The following is a 17,733-nucleotide window of genomic DNA, read 5'->3' as shown; positions in this document are numbered from 1 at the left end:
ACTTATTTGCAAGGCAGAAATACAGACACAGACGTAGAGAACAAACGTATGGATACCAAGTGGGGAAGGGGAGGGTGGGATGAATTGGGAGACTGGGATTGACATATATACACTACTATGTATAAAATAGATAACTAATGAGAGCCAGTGCCTTTCTGATGGCCTTGGTTGCTCACACTGCTTGTTTTATCAAACAAGGAAGAATGTGAGAAGTTCTAGGTAGCTTACCTAGATTGTAGGCTCTCAACAATAGGGACTGCCTTCTGTGTTTTTGGAGTCCCCTGCACAGCACCTAATTTTGTTCAACCTTCAGTACGCCCTTGCTCAGGACTCATTAATTGCTGTGACTATTAATCCCAGTAGCATGTGAATATTAGTCCTGAGCACTTTTCTGGAATGAGATAAAAGAAACCTCTCATACAAACAAAAGTTCTCTAAAAAGGCAGGGAACTATGCTTAGCTGCAACTTATTAAAGGTTCTTACTTAAAAGTTTTCTACAACCTTTATAGAAAAATTAAGTCACCCCCAACCTTAGGTTACATTCTTATCTATTAACTTTGTATTTTACAGGGTTAGACAGACTGATGTGCCTTGTCACTGGAGCGCCAAGCATCAGAGATGTCATAGCCTTCCCCAAATCTTTCCAGGGGCATGACCTTATGAGCAATGCCCCAGATTCTATCCCGCCTGAGGAACTGAAGCCCTATCATATCCAGGTCTCCTGGCCAACAGACTCAGAAACAAAAAAGAGTTCATTGAATCATCCATGCCATCCAGAAAGTTGAGCTTTTGAGTTTTGTCCTCTTTGCTTCCCCAAGGCTAAAATCAGATCTGGAGTTCAGCCACAGATCTGACTTCAAGTTTTTAAATGGAAGGAATCCAGGCAACATTCTTCACCTCAATGAAGAAACACAAAAGGTATCCAATTTTAACGAGAGCATGCATTATTAGGATTATTTTATTTGGGACTTTTTTGAAGTTTCTTTTTACTTGGAGAGGTGTGAAACATGGCTTTTTGACAGAGTAACATAATGGCATAGTGTTTTCTAATCATGTTTTTCATACCCCGATAGTAGATTGTTCTCTTAGGACAGAGGTAATCAAACCATATGTGAAATGTGGGAAGATTCTTGCCCCTTTAGACTGGTCCGTTGATGGAGGGGTCAGTTCAACCAGCCTCATCAAGAGAATCCTATAAAGGAAGCTGGATAATGACATTTAAGCTATCAACATAATATAGTGAGAAGCAACATGATATAAAGTAAAAAAATCACTGAAATAAAAGTCACAAAATCTTAATCAGTGCTTTACCTTGCAAGTTGTATAAACCTCTCTTAGCGTCCCTTCCTGCACGTGTGAAATGTAAACAGTACTTGCCCTGGCTCCCTCCCTGGCCTCTTCTTGCCAGAATCCTAGGAGATAATATATGTGGAAGATAGTGTGAGTAAAAATGCTTTGAAAAACTTTAAAGCATTACTTAAATGTAAGATGATGATATTATCCATCTGTAGACAGTATACAGATATATCTATGTATTTTATAGTTTAAGGTTAAACAAAACTGACATCTGTGGCAAAAGGAAAACAGTAATTTCATTAATCAGTATTCTGCTTATATTTCTATTTTTTAAAATAATCATTAATCCCTGAATAACACTTTCCCTCAATTATAAGTAACTGAAAATATTAATTGACCTTAAACCAACCTCAAATGTAGAAAAGTGAACACTGAAACTCACTGTGATTTTCTTATACGTTCTGTTGACACAAATAAAGGCTTATAATTAATTAGTAATTATAAAATGGGAATAAGGCCTTGATTAATGACATTGTTCTTTTCTACTTTATCTTCACTTTTGCCTTGACATTCTTTTGATTTACAATTTACACCAAATATCAGTCTTATATTCCAGCCTATTTTTCTCAGTGCTGTAAGCAGTTTGATACTACAATCTTTCTGTTTGAAAATAAAATCAGCTTTGCTTCCAGGTCTAATTTGTTATGCTCAATAGGCTGTGAAGAGTGTGACCTTCACTGATGCCATTAAGTGGAGCTTTTCCCAAAAGTTTGTCCTTTAACCCAGTCTCTCCCCATTTGTGGATGTACTCTGGAGCCAGAAAATTCTTGCTGGCAGAGTGCTTATGGTGAGAAAGGCATCCAACTCTGCCTACCCTTTCTCAGTGGAGGGAATTTCTAGAGATGCCCTTTATTAGGTAAGAAAATGCAACTTTACATTCATTTATCCCACATCTGCATTACCTAGTTTCTAAATATAATAAATTTACTATTAACTGTTTAGAACCTAATTCTGACCAAAATATTGTCTTTCTATCCTGGAAATGAGAGTTACAGAAGATACCCAAAATCCAGAGACTATTTTCTAGGCTACAGACACCAAAGGCCCCAAGTCCCCAGATGTCATACAATCTCGTGTTGGCATCACAGAGACCTAGTCACTTTGGGCATCACTCAGCTTTTCTTCAGTCCTGCCTGTCAGGAAAAAGAAAAGCTTATTCTGAAATCCAGGGAAATGTCACTATTTATTCTTTTTTTTGGCCACACCACGCAGCTTGCGGGATCTTAGTTCCCTGACCAGGGATTGAACCCAGGCCCTCAGAAGTAAAAGCGTGGAGTCCTAACCACTGGACTGCCAGGGAATTCCCATTAATTAAATATTTTCTCAAAAATAAAGAACCTAGTTACTGATAAAGTTGGAAACAACACAACCAGAGTTTTGGAACACACAAACTAATTGTAAACTGTAAGCCAGGTTTCAGTTCCAAGTCCAATCTCCCCAGCCTCCTAGGGAATTTAGATTTATTCTATGTTGCAAGTTTTAAAAACAAGGTAAGCAACTGCCAGCTACAATATCGATAGTTATTACTGGCTTCAAGAGAGCTTTGTCTTATGAGCAATTTCTCCTTGTTGGGAAGAGATGTGTTAGATGATGAGTGTGACGTTTTATGCTCGTGGGCTTTGGCTTTTATGTCATTTTATGCTCATGGGCTTTGGCGGAATAAAACAATGCATCTATACAGCTGCACTGTCTTTTCCCAGAGTTCCCCTCTCTGAAGAACCAGAACTGTGATACTGATCACATTCCTTGCTGCTGATTTTTTGTTAAGCCTAACTCATCCTAAAGATGCTGCCTTAAGGATACTTTTTTCTTGTTTCATGGAAAGTGAGTTATTTCATGACATGAGAAATAACCAGTACACAATAAAAATATAAGATGGGATACCTATATAATAATTGCATATGTAAGGCATACATTAAGTGCACTTGTAAGTCAGTCTTCTGTGTTTAAGACGATGGACTTAGTAGAAAGAACTTGAGTTGGACATAACTGGATTTAATTCCTGGCTTTAACACTCTCTAGTTATGCAACCTTGGCCCAGTCATTTAACCTCTTTAGGCTCCTGTATCTTTACCTAGAATAGCAGTTCTCAAACATTTTGGTCTCAGGACTACTTACACTCTAAAAATTATTGAGGATCCCAAAGAGTTCTATATAGCTCTTTTATTGTAGCAGGAATTAAGATTTAAGATTAAGATTTAACCCATTACATGCTAGCAGAAATAGTACATTTTTATTTTTAAATTATTTTCCCAAACAAAAATTAGTGAGAAGAGTGACATTGTTTCTGCAGATCTTTTTGATTTCTGGTTTAACAAAAGATACTGGATTCTCATATCTGATTCTGCATTCCATCTGTTGTGATATGTTGTTTTGGTTGAAATAGCTGAAGAAAATTTGGTCTCACATAAATATGAAGTTAGAAGAGCGAGGAGTATTTCAATAGCCTTCTCTGAAAATTATGGATATTCTTCTTTGATACTACACCAAAACTTGACAGGTTTCTTAAAGGTTAGTTGCAATGTGTAATCTGCAATCATATTGGTAAATTTTTCTAAAATCCATTGGTCTGTCTTATATTTTGAATACAACTGTGTTTTGCATGGTTTTGTAACACTGCACATGGATCATTTGAAAAATATTGGATCACTGAATTATGCAGATCGTCCAGATGTTGACAGATTTCATTAAACAATATCTACAAAATCACATTGATTAACATCATGACTGATCTCATCCTAAGTCTTTAAGTGTGGAGGTGTAAGTGCACAGTGACAGATACAAGCTTTCCAAAATTGTAATTTTCATTTGAAAGCTTGAATTTTATCTTTGACAACTAATACCATCAGATTTTTTCCCAAACTCATTTGTTTTTTGAGAAAATATCTGCCAGTATCTGTGGCCTGGGCTTTGGTCTCTCTCCAGTTCCAAGGAAGAGGCTGAGGCTCTGGCGCATCTCTGCCTTCCCTTCTGCCTGAGTGGGAGAGGCCAGGTGGCCCTGGTGGCTGGAGGGGGCCTGCTGCCTAAGAACGTGTATTCTCTTCACCAGGACAGGGAGACTGTTCAACCACCAGGAGCACATACTTATCATTGTTGGACTGCATAATGCAGAGAGAACTACCATCCTTTACCAGTTTTCTGTGAATGAAGTTGTACATGCATCCCTTACAATAGGAAGCAATGTAGAAGAAATAGTGATTAATAATACACATTTCATAATGTGGGATACTGGTGGCCAAGAGTCTCTTCGTTCTTCCTGGAACACTTCTTACACTAACAGAGTTTGTAATAACTGTTGTGGACAGTACAGAGAAAGGATTGCTGTAACTGAGGAACTCTATAAAATGTTAGCCCATGAAGACCTAAGGAAAGCTGCATTGCTGATTTTTGCTAATGAACAAGATGTTAAAGAATGCATGGCTATAGTAGAAATCTCCCAGTTTTTGAAAATAATTTCTGATATATATTAAAGATCATTTGTGGCATATACAGGTATTCTGTGCTCTTACTGACCAGGGATTATGCCAAGGACTTGAACGGATGACATCATGATTTAAGATTAGATGATCTCTACTGCCCTCTTCTCGTAGCTTTTGTATAATTGAAAACTGCAAAAATTAATAGTTTAGATATATTTACAATGAACTGATTTAAACTTTTTCTATAAGAAGAAAAATTAAGACCACTTCTTTGAAAACAAAGATGAAGTCTCACCTTCCAATCTGCTTTCTCATTAGTTCCTTCCAAAGCAAGGCTTTAAAGCTGTGATGGACATTTTTCTCATAATGAATCTCTCAGGACATTGTATAAGCTGTGTTAAGTACAAAGGGAGAGGGGGAGAGGAAGACACTTTTGAGTCTTATTATCAATATAATCCTCCCTAGTTGAATGTTCTCTTCTTTTCCCACTAAGTCAAAATGCAGATCACAGATATTCGGTTTCCAATATTTTAAAATGTAATGTTACTTATGAAAAGTATTTTGCATAAGGTTGTGTATGTATTGTGTGTATACAGCAAGTTCAAGTTAATGACTTTATGTTCTAAAGAAAAGTGAATAACACAAAAATTAATAATATCCTTATGAGATGAGTACTGGCATTGGTGTTAGAGACATTTTACAAGTATCCTCTGTATTCTCTGTATTGTACTAACCAACCCCAAACCACTGAGCTGCCCTTTAAAGAAAAAAAGGAAAAAGCTTGACATTTTGTACCTAATTTTTTGGTTGATCAAATCACATACATAGAAACATGTAATCCAAATGAGTGGATTATCTATCAAAGTCTTGGCTTAGTAGTACAAATAGGCAGAATTACACATTGAGCAATTATCACATTCTTCCCTTTGTTGGACCTTATGCCATGTAAGTTACTGAGTACAGGCACATCTTTTATTGCACTTAGCTTTTTTTTTTATTGTGCTTTACAAATAATGCATTTTTTGTTTTATGGCAACCCCGAGTCTAGCAAGTCTATCCACTCCATTTTTCCAATAGCATTTGCTCACTTCATGTCTCAGTGTCACATTTTGGTAATTCTTGCAATATTTAAAGCTTTTTCATTATTATATTTGCATTGGGGATCTGTGATCAGTGATCTTTGATGTTACTACTATGACTCACTGAAGGCTGAGATGGTTAGTATCTTTTAGCAGTCAAGTTTTGTTTCATTTCGGCTGCGCCTCGTGGCTCACGGGACCTTAGTTCCCCGGTTCAATCCCTGAACCAGGGCCACGGCAGTGGAAATGTCAAGTCCTAACCACTGGACTGCCAGGGAATTCCCAGCAGTCAAATATTTTTAAAGTATGTTTAACACAATATTAAGATCTACTATACTTCTTTTTTTAATGTACATCTTTTTTAAAGATATAATGCTATTGCACACTTAGACTATAGTGTACACATAACTTTTACATGTACTGGGAAAGCAGTTCTGTGACTTGCTTTATTGTGATGGTCTGGAACTGAACTCACAATTATTTCTAAGGTGTGCCTATCAAGTGTAAATCCACTAATCAGCCAGTCGTGATAAAAGCTATCAAGTGATTTTTTTTTCAGCATTAATTGAAAACCATTGTGTGAAATGTCATCCCAGAGAATTATCACCATATATTATCAAATTTAGCAGGAGTCTTCCTGGGTATTTAATTATATGTCAAGCATTTAAAGTGAACTTGAGATAAAAGCGTATTTTCCAAGCAATGAATTTTTTTTTTTTTTTTTTTTTTTTGCGGTACGCGGGCCTCTCACTGTTGTGGCCTCTCCCGTTGCGGAGCACAGGCTCTGGACGCGCAGGCTTAGCGGCCATGGCTCACGGGCCCAGCTCTGCGGCATGTGGGATCTTCCCGGACCGGGGCACGAACCCGCGTCCCCTACATCGACAGGCGGACTCTCAACCACTGCGCCACCAGGGAAGCCCGCAATGAAGATAATTTAATTTGAAATCTTATTGCTTAGAAGTTGGAATAGTTTGAGGGTTTTTTTGTTTGTAAGTTTTATCTTCTTACACTACTTAATACTTTTAAGGATTTGGTTTAAAACTGATCAACATGCTGTATTTTTACTAAGTAACTTGGCCCAACATACCCTTTGTTTGCTTAGGGTTTTTTCCCAGTATCTTATAAAGTTGAAGGTATTTTTGTTACACTACCTTACCCTTGTTTTAAAACATATTTTTGAATACTTTTTCTTTTATGCCCTGAAAATCTGCAGGCTAATCCAAACTGTCATGTTTTAGAATATTCAAGAAATAGCTACTCTTCTTTTAGATTTCATGAAGAATTTTGATGAGTAATAGCACATACAATGTTGACAGAAATTTTCTAATATGAAATAATCCAAGCAGGCATGGGAAATCAGTAGGCCCACTATAGTATTATACCTCTAAGAGACCCGAGCATCCATGGATTTTGGTATCCACAGGGGGACCTGGAACCAACCCCCCAGATACCAAGGGGTAACTAACACTTTAATATTTGGTCAACTTGCAGGGAGTTTCCTGGTGGTCTGGTGGTTAGGATTAGGTGCATTCACTGCTGTGGCCCGGATTCAATTCTCAGGGGGGAGAGATCCCACGTTTCACAGCGCAGCCAAAAAAAATCTGTCAACTTGCTTTTATATAAACTGGTGTTTTGACTAGTTTTTAGAAGTGTCTCAGTCAGTGGGAGTTTAAGTAAACGTTTTGGCATGCTAAGACTTAAAACCCCAATTTAATGTTCCTACACACCTCAAATGCCAAATTGGAAAGCAAGCTGAAATTTGATTGGCAGGTATTTACTTTTTAGGTGTTCCCAGAGCTAATGGTTTCCTTGGTATTTAGGAACTAACCAGCAACTCACTAGTTCACTAATTTTCTCATTAACTTGAACAAACCACATTCCCCCCACCGCCAGAAATTTGCAAAACCAGTACCCATTTTCTGAAGGACATTATAACCACAGTATTACTGAACTCATTCTTAAAAGATCTCACTGTTCTAGGTTTTTCAATATGCATCTTCTAGATAGCACTGAAACCTGGAGCTTACTACGGCAAATGGAGATTTTTCCCAATTTCTGCACTCCTACCACTTAACATTAAGAGCTTCTGCTTTTCTCTGCAATTTTCAACAATGTATTTTTTAATGACTTAATTGCCCATTTTGGAAATTAAGGATCATTGAAGTTCCTGTGTTCTTTCAACATTTTCATTCCTACGGAACTTTCTTGCACAGCACAAAGGTGGTTCAAGCTCATCTTTCACTTTTCCAGCCTCAGGCTACAATTCCAATGGTTGGTTTTCAACTGTGACAAACTGACCCAGGCACTTCACATTAAATCACAGACAATTTCTGCAAAAAATATGCCGTTGGTCAATTACAAAAATGTCCTATTTCCCTTCGTTCATCTCATTAAATTGAAATGAGCACACTTCAGATGGTTCATAAATATTTATTAAAATTCAAAGTTGGAGAATTCCCTGGTGGTCCAGTGGTTAGGGCTCTGCGCTTCCACTGCAGGGGGCACGGGTTCAATCCCTGGTGGGGGAACTAAGATCCTACATGCTGTGCAGCATGGCCAATAAATACAATAGGCTTTAAAAAAAAATTGAAAGTTGTTTCCTCTCCTATCCCATGAGCATCCATCCAGCTGCCTGCAAGAACAGAGAAACCATTTTAAGTCCCATTTCCATGCCAATTCTAATTGCATTTGGGATACACAGAATTATCAGATCTTTGAACATCATCAAGCAATCAGTGAGAGAGTTCAAGTTGGGGTGAGATCATCATGTATTCTGGAACAAAACAGTACTGATATTTTCAAGCCTCACCTGTCAACTGTTAAGCTGCATGACTGCTGTCATAAATGCCCTGAAAAATAAAGACCATATATGTCAAATCACAGTAGAAGGGAAAAAACTTGTGATACTTGTTGATAAAGTAACCTCAGAATCAAAATGGAACGGTTTTACAGTGATATCATTCTATTCATTTGGCAGAATCATCACATCACTGGTTACATTCTAACTCACCATATATACCATAGACTGACTGACCTTGAAATCTTCAGGGTAACACATGTGCCTGTTTGAAAATGAAAAATAAAAGCCTTGTTTAAAATTTGCCCTTTCTCCCATTTTTTGTAGCCGATTTTTAAATTTTTCAAAGAATTCTAGGGCAGTGAACCTATTCTGTGCAAGGTGGATCTTTGTCACAATACATTTGTCCAAACCCAGAGAATGTACAACACCATGAGTGAACCCCAATGTACTACTGGACTCTGGGTGAAAAAATGTGTTAACATAGGTTCAAAATTTTAAGTCCCACTCTGGTGGTAGATGATGATGGGGAGGATGCTATATGGGAACCTACTGTTCAATTTTGCTATGAATCTAAAACTGCTCTGAGAAATGACTATCAAAAATAATCCGCTAAATTATTCATTCTGGTGTAATCTATAGTATATGCCATAAAAATTTCCTCACGTTAGCCTGTTCTTATCCAAAATGTAAATTCCTAATCCTGAAATTAACAGTACAGAACATCTGCATGCGCCGTTACACTTATCCAAATTCCTGAATATTTCTGTGAGACGGTGGCTGGTTTCCACTTTCATGGGTATATAAACAGAATTGTTGCAGCCAGATACATCAGATAGGAGCGAAAGACAGTATTTGCTCATCACTGTTAGTCTGCTGAACTATGTTATCATCATTGTATCGGCTTTATACCACAAAACACAGAAACCAAACTTGAGACTACTATACCTTTGCTTAAAAGGTCTTGCTCCCTGCGTTGTAGCCAGTACCTCTCTTGTCACCTGCAAAAATTGAATGAAATTTAATCAAACTGAATAGGTAGTTAATAGGTAGATTTCAAAAATTTTCCAGATACCGTTTCAGTATTTAAAAATCTTCATTCTTTGTCAGAGAGATTCCCATCTGTTTAATTTTTAAAAAATCATCACTAACAGCATCTTGCTCAGTAACTAGGTAAGACTGATAAAACATACATACCTTTATATAAAAGATCTCCAAAATTTGCACCTGCAAAGAAGTATTTCTTTAAACACACTTCACAACAGCTTAATACTAAAGCCTGTTTATTTCTCAACGGTCCAACACCAGAAAACACTAACATAGGTCAACAACTACTAAGACCAGCACATTTTCGGAATATAAACCCAAATGCCAGGAGCCAAAGAACTGTTTTCATGTCTTACCCCAAGCAAGCCATCCATGGATAAAAACGTGTACCCAGGATCTATGAGAGAAATGATACACCTTTCATTAAAATGTCAATCTTATTGTTAAATTCTTCTCACATTTGTCACAGGGTTCTTCAGTGTTAGATTTGTCTACATGCTCATTTCAGGTCAGACATTTGCTCAACATCATTACAAAAACCCTGTTCAGAGCATGCTCAACATGCACTTGCAAACCAGACACAGGAAATTAGCTTGGTAGTTAAGCATTCCACTTTATCAGCATTCTCAGTTAACAGTTGAGGTTACTAAATTGTTTTTAACATTAATGCTTACCAAAAAGTTGGCCCGGACAGGTCAAGGATTCAAGTCCACCTAAGAAATGAGAGTGGTTTTATAACAGCCAAATCAATTTTCTCCCCACAAATCTAAAAAGTGCCTGAAATCAGATAGAGCTAATTAAGACCTTCATATTCAGTCAGTATTTGCTTATCATCACACAGGCTGCTCTCACAAATTAAGACAGTACAAGGATCTGGCTTTTATTTAATGTATTCAGCACACTGTTCAAGCACTTTATGGGAAGACTGCTTCCTGTGCATTAGAAGGCAACCCTAAAAAGCCATTAGTGGCATTCTTTGTCATGCTTGCCCTGTCACCAATGTTTAGTTCAGTTACGATTTTACTTACCCCTTGAACTTTCAGCTTAGTGCCTACATAGTGCTTAACTTCCTGCATAGTGCCTACAAAAAGATAAACTAGTTAGTAGTGGTATTTTACTTACACTATCAGCAAAAGTTTTACTAACTCAGATACATCAGACAAATGGTATTATCTTTTTCATGATTCAGTCTGTTGAACTATGCAACCATCATAGTGTCTGTTTCTTCAGATCCCCCCTCATACTAAATATAAAACTAGAGTACAGCAATTTACGTTTGAAAAAAAGGTGAGGAAAACCGTAATATAAGCACCAACATTGACTTGGCAATTTGTAACCCCTTATAAAAAGAAAAGAATTCGAAGTACTAGATAAACATAGACTATAAAAAAGTCTTCTCACCTGTTTGCCCATGGATACAGCATTAAGGTTGTGCTTTAAGACCTGGGAAGAAACAGTTTCATATAAACTTGGGTGCAATCTCTATGTTCTCTAAACCACCATTTTGTGTGCCTCAGTTAGCATAATGGTGGTAATAATTCTCGTCACCCTCACAGTCAAGAGTAGCAAATAAACTGTCATCATTGTGGCACATTCACTGGACTTTCAATCTAACTTCCCTTTTTCAGGGAATCTCAGTAACTCACCCCAGCAGCGGTTCTCATCCCTTTGGTACACAACTAGAAAATAGACAAAGAATAATCCAATAAAACATGCTGTGCTGCTAAGTTAATCACTAATGTCGTTAAGCAGTTAAGCCTCAGAATAGAATTTTTCAGAAATCCCTTCTGCCCACTACTCTTAAAACATCACAGGCTTAGCATAAAGACCACATCTAAGCAGATTTCATTCTTCCCACTGTATTTAGCCGTTACTTACCTGTCCACCAGAAGCCATCAAAAGCCACATTGCATTCATGCCTGGCACCGTTCCTAGGAAAGATTAGGTATTTTAAAAATTCATTTTGTTTTAAACCTAAGTTTAAACCTTACGTCGTTTCCATACCATGTAAGCAAGTCGTTTACACCACCCATAATTGCGCGAGAGCATTCCACATAATTAAGAACCACTGACGGAAATAATGGTGCAGTGCGGAATGCAGCCTTTAGAGAACCACGTGGCCTTCCTGAGAGCAAGTGGCTGAAGGAGACTCGGGCCGAGGTCTTTAACAAAGACCCACTCGGTGACTCGGCACGCGCCGCCATCAGAGCCGTTGGCATTCATCAACAGTCTCAGATGTCCCTACCAACACAGGCTTCATCAGAGGCAGAGCCCGCGAGCCGGAGTTTTTCCGCAGTTCGGCCCAACAACCCGAGGAGTATAATTAGGTCGCGCCCGCACCCAACTCGCAATCCTCCATCATCTTCATCTTGTGAACCGTGCGAAGGCCTGCGACTGGCCTAGAAATGCCAGCCGGCTTAAAAAGATCCTAACTGCCAAGAGCTGGAGACCTCTCAGGCTAAGAACTTACTTAACAGCACACAAAACGCACACATACGAACATCCGTCTCGTACCTTCTAAAGACCGAGATGGCGTCCAGGCGCCTGTATATAAGGATTCTATTCCATGACGTCATGACGCAGACTCTCCCCCAGCGTCGGCTTCAACTCCTCCCCCTCTCATTCTCTTCCTCCTTCAGCAGCACCTCCGTCCAGTCCTCTAAGCCCGCCCCTAGGCCCCGCCCCCTAGGCCCCGCCCCTAGGCCCCGCCCCCTGGCCGCGCCCCGGGGCGGGGACACGACCGCCCACGTGATGCAGGGCTCCCCACCCTCCTACGGACTGAGGAGGAGGGGAAGAGAGGGGAGGGGGCGCGAGGGACGGAAAGCGCTGGGGAGGGGGAAGGGGGGCGGTGTAAGGGTGAGCGATTTCCTTCCGGCACGTCGCCCGCTCCGGGGGAGGGGGTGGGGGGTTTCACTTCCGGGACGGTGTTCCGGCCCATTCCGGCCCATTTCCACCCCCGGAGGTAGGTGCTGCTCCTTGACTGGGCTCGGGCCCCGCACAGCAGTCCCGCTGCCCTGCACTGGGGCCGCCTCGCCCGGTCTCCGCCGCAGCCTGCTCCTGGGGCGCTCAGCCACCTCCCTCCACCCCGCCTCAAGGCACCCGGAGACCTTCCACCCGCTTGGCCCCGGGCCGGGCTGAGCTGCCGGACCCGCCCCCTCGTGGGCCCCTCCCTCAGGACCCCGGGATGGGCAGCCCCCTCCCCAACGGCAGCCCGGACACACCCAGATACACACACCCACCTCTAGGCAGCTCCCCGCCCGCTTACGCCTACCGCCTGGACAGGGTCCCGGGGCGCCGCCCCCTTCCCGGTCCTCTACCCTCACCTGATTGCTGGCTTCCCGGCCGCACGCCTTGCTCCCCTCTCCGCCCCCGCTCCTCGGTGACATTTCGCCCCTCTGCTTTTTCCCCGTTCCCCATGCTTCCTAACGCGGACGAAAGCCACTCAAGTACCGGAGTGGCCAACCCCATGCAGTTCCCGATTCTCCCTCTTACAGCTCTCACCCCTCCAGTGCCGACGGTAGAGAAAGACCTTACTCCAGGGGCTTCCTCCTCACTGGGGAATTGCCGGGAAGAGCAAACAAAAAAGGCGCTGGTGTAGGCTCCAAAATAAACATCTGAATTCATGATGGCATCGACAGAGGCTCTTATTGGATTAAAAGTTTCAAAACAAACAAAAACGCTTTGGAAAAAGGTCAGATTGGCTAAAGTTGGTTCTTGAAAGCAGTGTATACACTTCCTTATTTACTGATAAGTGTGTGGTAAATGCAGGGCAATACTGTGAGCTTGTCCAGATAAGTTCCTGAAGTTTCAGGTCTTAGGTAACTATGTATGCTCAAGTCAGTGTCTTTCTAATGGGATTTATACAGACTACTCTCAACCAGTGAAGACTATTGGATGCAGTTACAGGCTTAGTGTTTCAGCAATTTTTCAAAAATCTTTTAATGTAAAAATATTGGCCATACTTGGTAAATGCTCTGTTTTTCACCAGCTTTGGGGAACTAAATTTCAGAATCAAAGTATCATTACCACCCTGAAATTTCCAACTTTGAATTTAGATAGAGGCAGACTTATCTACCTTTACCTAATCCTGAGAGTGAACTTCTTCAAGTTCTCTACACAACTTGGAGTTTTTCGTAACCTAGAGTTTACCTCCAAGTCCTAAACCCAAAGCCTTTCTGTGGGGAACTCTGACCCTTCAGCTTAGAAATAATGACTTATATTCAGGAGGGATATTAGTCAGTTTATAAAATAATGAACATAACTCATGCATCAAGTAGTAAAATATTAAGGGTATCTAATCAGCCCACCTGTGTATAATTACATTTATTCTAAAAGCTTCTTTCTTTCTCCAAAGAAAACTTGTCACCGCATTTTATATTGTGTGCAAATACTTTATGATTAACACTTAGTAAATAAAAATTGTCACACTGCTTTTTTTTACCCTCTCTATTGTGTTGAACTTCAGTTTTGATGTTATATAGCTTGTTAATAAGGAAAATGTGGGCATACCTTGAATTTTTAGAAGTCTAACAATCACTTTTTGGTTTTAATGGTGCCTTGCTGTGAAACCTAAACTACTAAACCTGTTGGTATTTCTTTTCCATGTTTAAACATAAGGAAAGTATCTCTATTTATTTGGAGATTTTGAAATTTTACCAGATAATGTTTTTAGATAGGTGTGAATTGGAAAGCCTGAGGGGACTGGTTATAATTATTAACGACAGTTCCTTTCCTCTTTCAGCAGGGTTGAATGCCTGCCTACACCCTCAGGCACGACCATGGAGAAGAGTGGGAACATACAACTGGAGATCCCTGACTTCAGCAACTCTGTCCTGAGCCATCTAAACCAGCTGCGCATGCAGGGCCGTCTCTGTGACATCGTGGTCAACGTGCAAGGACAAGCTTTTCGGGCTCACAAAGTGGTACTGGCTGCCAGCTCCCCCTATTTCCGAGATCACATGTCCTTGAATGAGATGAGTACTGTCTCCATTTCAGTCATAAAGAACCCTACTGTTTTTGAACAGCTCCTTTCTTTCTGTTATACGGGGCGGATATGCCTGCAACTGGCAGATATCATCAGCTACCTGACAGCTGCCAGTTTTCTGCAGATGCAGCATATTATAGACAAATGTACACAGATCCTGGAGGGCATTCATTTCAAAATCAATGTGGCTGAGGTTGAAGCTGAATTAAGTCAAACAAGGACAAAGCACCCAGAGGGACCTCCAGAGTCTCACAGAGTTACACCAAATCTGAACCGCTCCCTTAGCCCCCGACATAATACCCCAAAGGGAAACCGGCGAGGTCAGGTTAGTGCTGTGCTGGATATCAGGGAGCTCAGTCCTCCTGAGGAGTCCACCAGCCCTCAGATAATTGAACAGAGTTCTGATGTAGAGAGCCGGGAGCCCATTCTTCGGATCAACCGAGCAGGACAGTGGTACGTGGAGACAGGAGTAGCAGACCGAGGGGCCCGGAGTGATGATGAAGTTAGAGTTCTTGGAGCAGTACACATCAAAACTGAACATCTAGAAGAGTGGCTTGGGCCTGAGAATCAGCCTTCCGGAGAAGATGGGAGTAGTGCAGAGGAAGTCACAGCCATGGTGATTGACACCACAGGCCATGGTTCTGTAGGACAGGAAAATTACATGTTAGGATCTTCAGGAGCCAAGGTGGCTAGGCCAACAAGCAGTGAAATTGACAGGTAAGTTTTGTTTGCCCATCTAATGGCTGTTGTGCAGACATAATTAAAGCAGGCCCTCTGTGTGATACAAAGAGTATCTTCCTTACTTGATGTTCTTAGTCAAAGTTTATGTTGGGGAAACTGGAAGTGTGCCAAAAGACTTGCAGTCTAATTTTTTTAAAGCAGGAAGCTCCTAGTCCTGAAGTATTCACAGTGTTGTAAGAATTATGGTAAAATTAGACACTTCATGAATCAGAATAGCATCTGCAGTCACACTAGGATCAGTAATTGCCAGGGTTTCTTCGGAATTCCAGGAAGAGAGCTGGTCATCAGCTGGGAATCTGACAGCATTGCCCTTCCTTGGTATGTTCTCACACAGGTAGGTGGCCTCTGGAAGTTTCACATTCCTTTGTAGCACTGTTTACTTTTCTTTGCCCCCATCTACCAAATTAGACGAAATATGGTACCAGCAGTGATTGTTCTTTTTAGTGTAATCACAGTAATTCCAAAGAAAAGCTTTTTGGGTGTTTTTCATTCCTTTTTTTTCACTTGTCATTTGATGATATTTTTTCTGTTTTGTCATTGAGGACAGCTGCTACCACAAACCTGACAGTTTCTTTTTTTCACCAGTGCTACTATGCCCTATGCCCCATGCCCCATTTTTCTCTTTCTAATGCATTGCAGTCGTTAGAACATTTCTTCGGGGGGAAATAACAATAATTTTAATCTAAGTAAATTGGAAGAAAGTCTCAATTGAAAGAAATATTACCAACTAAGATGGGTAATATTCTTTTCCTTTATTAAAAATTTAAAATTGCATGAACAGTGATAACTAAATAAGCTATGATTTTGGTTCACATCTGGTCTTGAGAGACAAGTGTGTCACAGAAATTCAGAGAGTATATACTATATCCATTTAAGTTGGTCTTGATTAGAGTATTTTCCTTCTTGTGTCCTTAATAGTTAAAATATTCTTGAGCATAATACTTATTGTCACCCTATGTTAGCACTCTTGTCCCCCCCATCTTAGAACTGTATCAGAAATAATAGCTTAAATGCAAAGATTTTTGATCTTCATGATCTACGTCAACAGTCTGAAATATATAAAAAATTATCATGGGGCTTGGGGAAAGGATCAACCAAGAACCTAAAAGTTATATAGAAGAAACAAACTTCCAGACCCAGTTTTAATTTATTCTTTTTTGGTCTTCTGGTACTTATATAAGGATAGAAGTTTACATTTAGCCTTAGCTTCACCAGGTCATATTGGCTGCATCGTTTTGTATTTCTTAAATTTACTAGGGCAAAGCTTTTCTTATTTCATGTATGATTCTGTATCGGCTCCATGAAACGACTTCTTAGAAATCTGTTGTTCAGTTTGTTCCGCCTTCCTAGACTATGGGATAAAGGAGGCAGACATCACCATTTTCACACTACTTTCGACACTACTTTTGTATTAGTCCCCTTTGTGCTCTTCTTCCGACAGATTTAGCCCCTCCGGCAGTGTTGTTCCCTTGACGGAGAGACACAGAGCCAGAAGTGAGTCTCCTGGGAGAATGGATGAGCCTAAGCAACCCAGCTCCCAGGTATGTAGTTGTGGATTTAGAACTGCTGCAGTGGTTGAAGAAATTGCCACTGTGTGTGAACATAGTATAATGAATAAGAAAGGAAAGATGTAGGAGAGGTAACATTGGCCTTGTTTAATAAATACTGTATATGATTACTTTTCTCTTTATTCTTGCTTGTGAGCATGCAGGAAATACACTTTTGGTGTCAGCAGATTTGGGAAGTAGAAAAGGATAAGATTGTGAAACTCTTTCCTGATTATAGGAGCCAATCTATAGTCCTAAGAGTAATAAAAATAACCTCTGAAAACTACATGCAGCTAATGTAGGACCTGGGATGGAGAGAGTTTGATTTTGTACATGTGTGGATATAAGACTACATAATTATTAGTTTATATAGTATTGTAGATTTGTAAATGAATTGCTTATGCATTTTTGTGTCCTGTTTGCTTTTTAGTATGCTTGTATCCTTTCATTTATTTTCTTCCTAAATGTCCTGTTAGACTAAAATGTTCTAGAAAGGATAGGAATGATGTCTTCTATTTTATTTGCAACTCTTTTTAGCAAGTAGTATAAGTATGTAGTTGGTTGATATTTTTGTTTATTTTTTCTCACAGGTGTCTATCATTGAAGATTGATTTTTAAAAAGTTGGTGAACTCACCAAGTAGAACACAATAAATTGTAAACACTGTGGCCCTTTAAAAGGAAACACTGGTGGATTAAGATTGCGTAGCTAATTTTTTATCTTCTGCACTATACTGATAGTATCTTGTTTAATTTTTATCTAA

The 17,733-nt window shown here is 40.0% G+C and overlaps 3 protein-coding genes, 10 non-coding genes and 1 pseudogene across 18 annotated transcripts in view; 3 read left to right on the top strand and 11 right to left on the bottom strand.

Moving 5' to 3' along the window:
• DARS2 (aspartyl-tRNA synthetase 2, mitochondrial) overlaps positions 1–4,453 on the top strand; it is a 29,247-nt gene extending 24,794 nt beyond the window's left edge. The window contains exon 17 of the mRNA XM_022565231.3: positions 572–4,453. Within this exon, the coding sequence (XP_022420939.1) occupies positions 572–786 (215 nt within the window). The 3' untranslated portion in view covers positions 787–4,453. The remainder of the gene's footprint in view (positions 1–571) is intronic.
• LOC149750517 (ADP-ribosylation factor-like protein 5A pseudogene) lies at positions 3,175–10,097 on the top strand (annotated as a pseudogene).
• SERPINC1 (serpin family C member 1) overlaps positions 8,272–17,733 on the bottom strand; it is a 45,414-nt gene continuing 35,952 nt past the window's right edge. Inside the window, exons 7-18 of one of the 3 annotated variants that reach the window (XM_089910960.1) lie at positions 13,201–17,733; positions 11,578–11,630; positions 11,346–11,378; positions 11,101–11,142; positions 10,728–10,780; positions 10,374–10,412; positions 10,056–10,096; positions 9,850–9,879; positions 9,601–9,653; positions 8,866–8,917; positions 8,665–8,704; positions 8,272–8,487 (exon numbers count right to left, since the gene is read on the bottom strand). The exon at positions 13,201–17,733 is cut by the window's right edge and continues 24,253 nt beyond it. The gene's annotated coding sequence lies outside the window, so the exon portion shown is untranslated. The remainder of the gene's footprint in view (positions 8,488–8,664; positions 8,705–8,865; positions 8,918–9,600; positions 9,654–9,849; positions 9,880–10,055; positions 10,097–10,373; positions 10,413–10,727; positions 10,781–11,100; positions 11,143–11,345; positions 11,379–11,577; positions 11,631–13,200) is intronic. The other 2 variants (XM_089910950.1, XM_089910956.1) reach the window with 2 other exon arrangements.
• On the bottom strand, positions 8,554–8,631 carry LOC115802293 (small nucleolar RNA SNORD81). The gene has a single exon (XR_004022726.1). It is a non-coding gene; the product is annotated as a small nucleolar RNA SNORD81 (small nucleolar RNA).
• On the bottom strand, positions 8,776–8,851 carry LOC115802295 (small nucleolar RNA SNORD47). The gene has a single exon (XR_004022728.1). It is a non-coding gene; the product is annotated as a small nucleolar RNA SNORD47 (small nucleolar RNA).
• LOC115802288 (small nucleolar RNA snR60/Z15/Z230/Z193/J17) lies at positions 9,476–9,556 on the bottom strand. Its single transcript, XR_004022721.1, has one exon. It is a non-coding gene; the product is annotated as a small nucleolar RNA snR60/Z15/Z230/Z193/J17 (small nucleolar RNA).
• Positions 9,725–9,808, bottom strand: LOC115802294 (small nucleolar RNA SNORD79). The gene has a single exon (XR_004022727.1). It is a non-coding gene; the product is annotated as a small nucleolar RNA SNORD79 (small nucleolar RNA).
• Positions 10,171–10,235, bottom strand: LOC115802290 (small nucleolar RNA SNORD78). Its single transcript, XR_004022723.1, has one exon. It is a non-coding gene; the product is annotated as a small nucleolar RNA SNORD78 (small nucleolar RNA).
• LOC115802287 (small nucleolar RNA SNORD44) lies at positions 10,481–10,541 on the bottom strand. Its single transcript, XR_004022720.1, has one exon. It is a non-coding gene; the product is annotated as a small nucleolar RNA SNORD44 (small nucleolar RNA).
• LOC115802289 (small nucleolar RNA SNORD77) lies at positions 10,848–10,917 on the bottom strand. Its single transcript, XR_004022722.1, has one exon. It is a non-coding gene; the product is annotated as a small nucleolar RNA SNORD77 (small nucleolar RNA).
• LOC115802292 (small nucleolar RNA SNORD24) lies at positions 11,209–11,290 on the bottom strand. Its single transcript, XR_004022725.1, has one exon. It is a non-coding gene; the product is annotated as a small nucleolar RNA SNORD24 (small nucleolar RNA).
• On the bottom strand, positions 11,455–11,516 carry LOC115802291 (small nucleolar RNA SNORD75). The gene has a single exon (XR_004022724.1). It is a non-coding gene; the product is annotated as a small nucleolar RNA SNORD75 (small nucleolar RNA).
• On the bottom strand, positions 11,894–11,973 carry LOC115802286 (small nucleolar RNA SNORD74). The gene has a single exon (XR_004022719.1). It is a non-coding gene; the product is annotated as a small nucleolar RNA SNORD74 (small nucleolar RNA).
• Positions 12,500–17,733, top strand: part of ZBTB37 (zinc finger and BTB domain containing 37) — a 28,948-nt gene continuing 23,714 nt past the window's right edge. The window contains exons 1-4 of one of the 4 annotated variants that reach the window (XR_016393096.1): positions 12,500–12,661; positions 13,194–13,390; positions 14,444–16,965; positions 17,562–17,574. Coding sequence is in view for 3 of the 4 variants with exons in the window: in XM_089910928.1 (XP_089767054.1) it covers positions 14,478–15,400; positions 16,866–16,965 (1,023 nt within the window). In the remaining variant the exon portion in view is untranslated. Of the gene's footprint in view, positions 13,391–14,440; positions 16,966–17,561; positions 17,575–17,733 lie in introns of those variants that run through there. The other 3 variants (XM_089910928.1, XM_022565244.3, XM_022565243.3) reach the window with 3 other exon arrangements.

This window comes from Delphinapterus leucas, chromosome 1, assembly GCF_059928025.1.
Source record: "Delphinapterus leucas isolate spDelLeu-1000000601 "Yukka" chromosome 1, BTC_Dleu_Yukka2, whole genome shotgun sequence".
Lineage (NCBI taxonomy): Eukaryota > Metazoa > Chordata > Mammalia > Artiodactyla > Monodontidae > Delphinapterus > Delphinapterus leucas.
The sequence above is the reverse complement of the archived record's forward strand: the minus strand, read 5'-3'. Positions and strand labels throughout refer to the sequence as shown.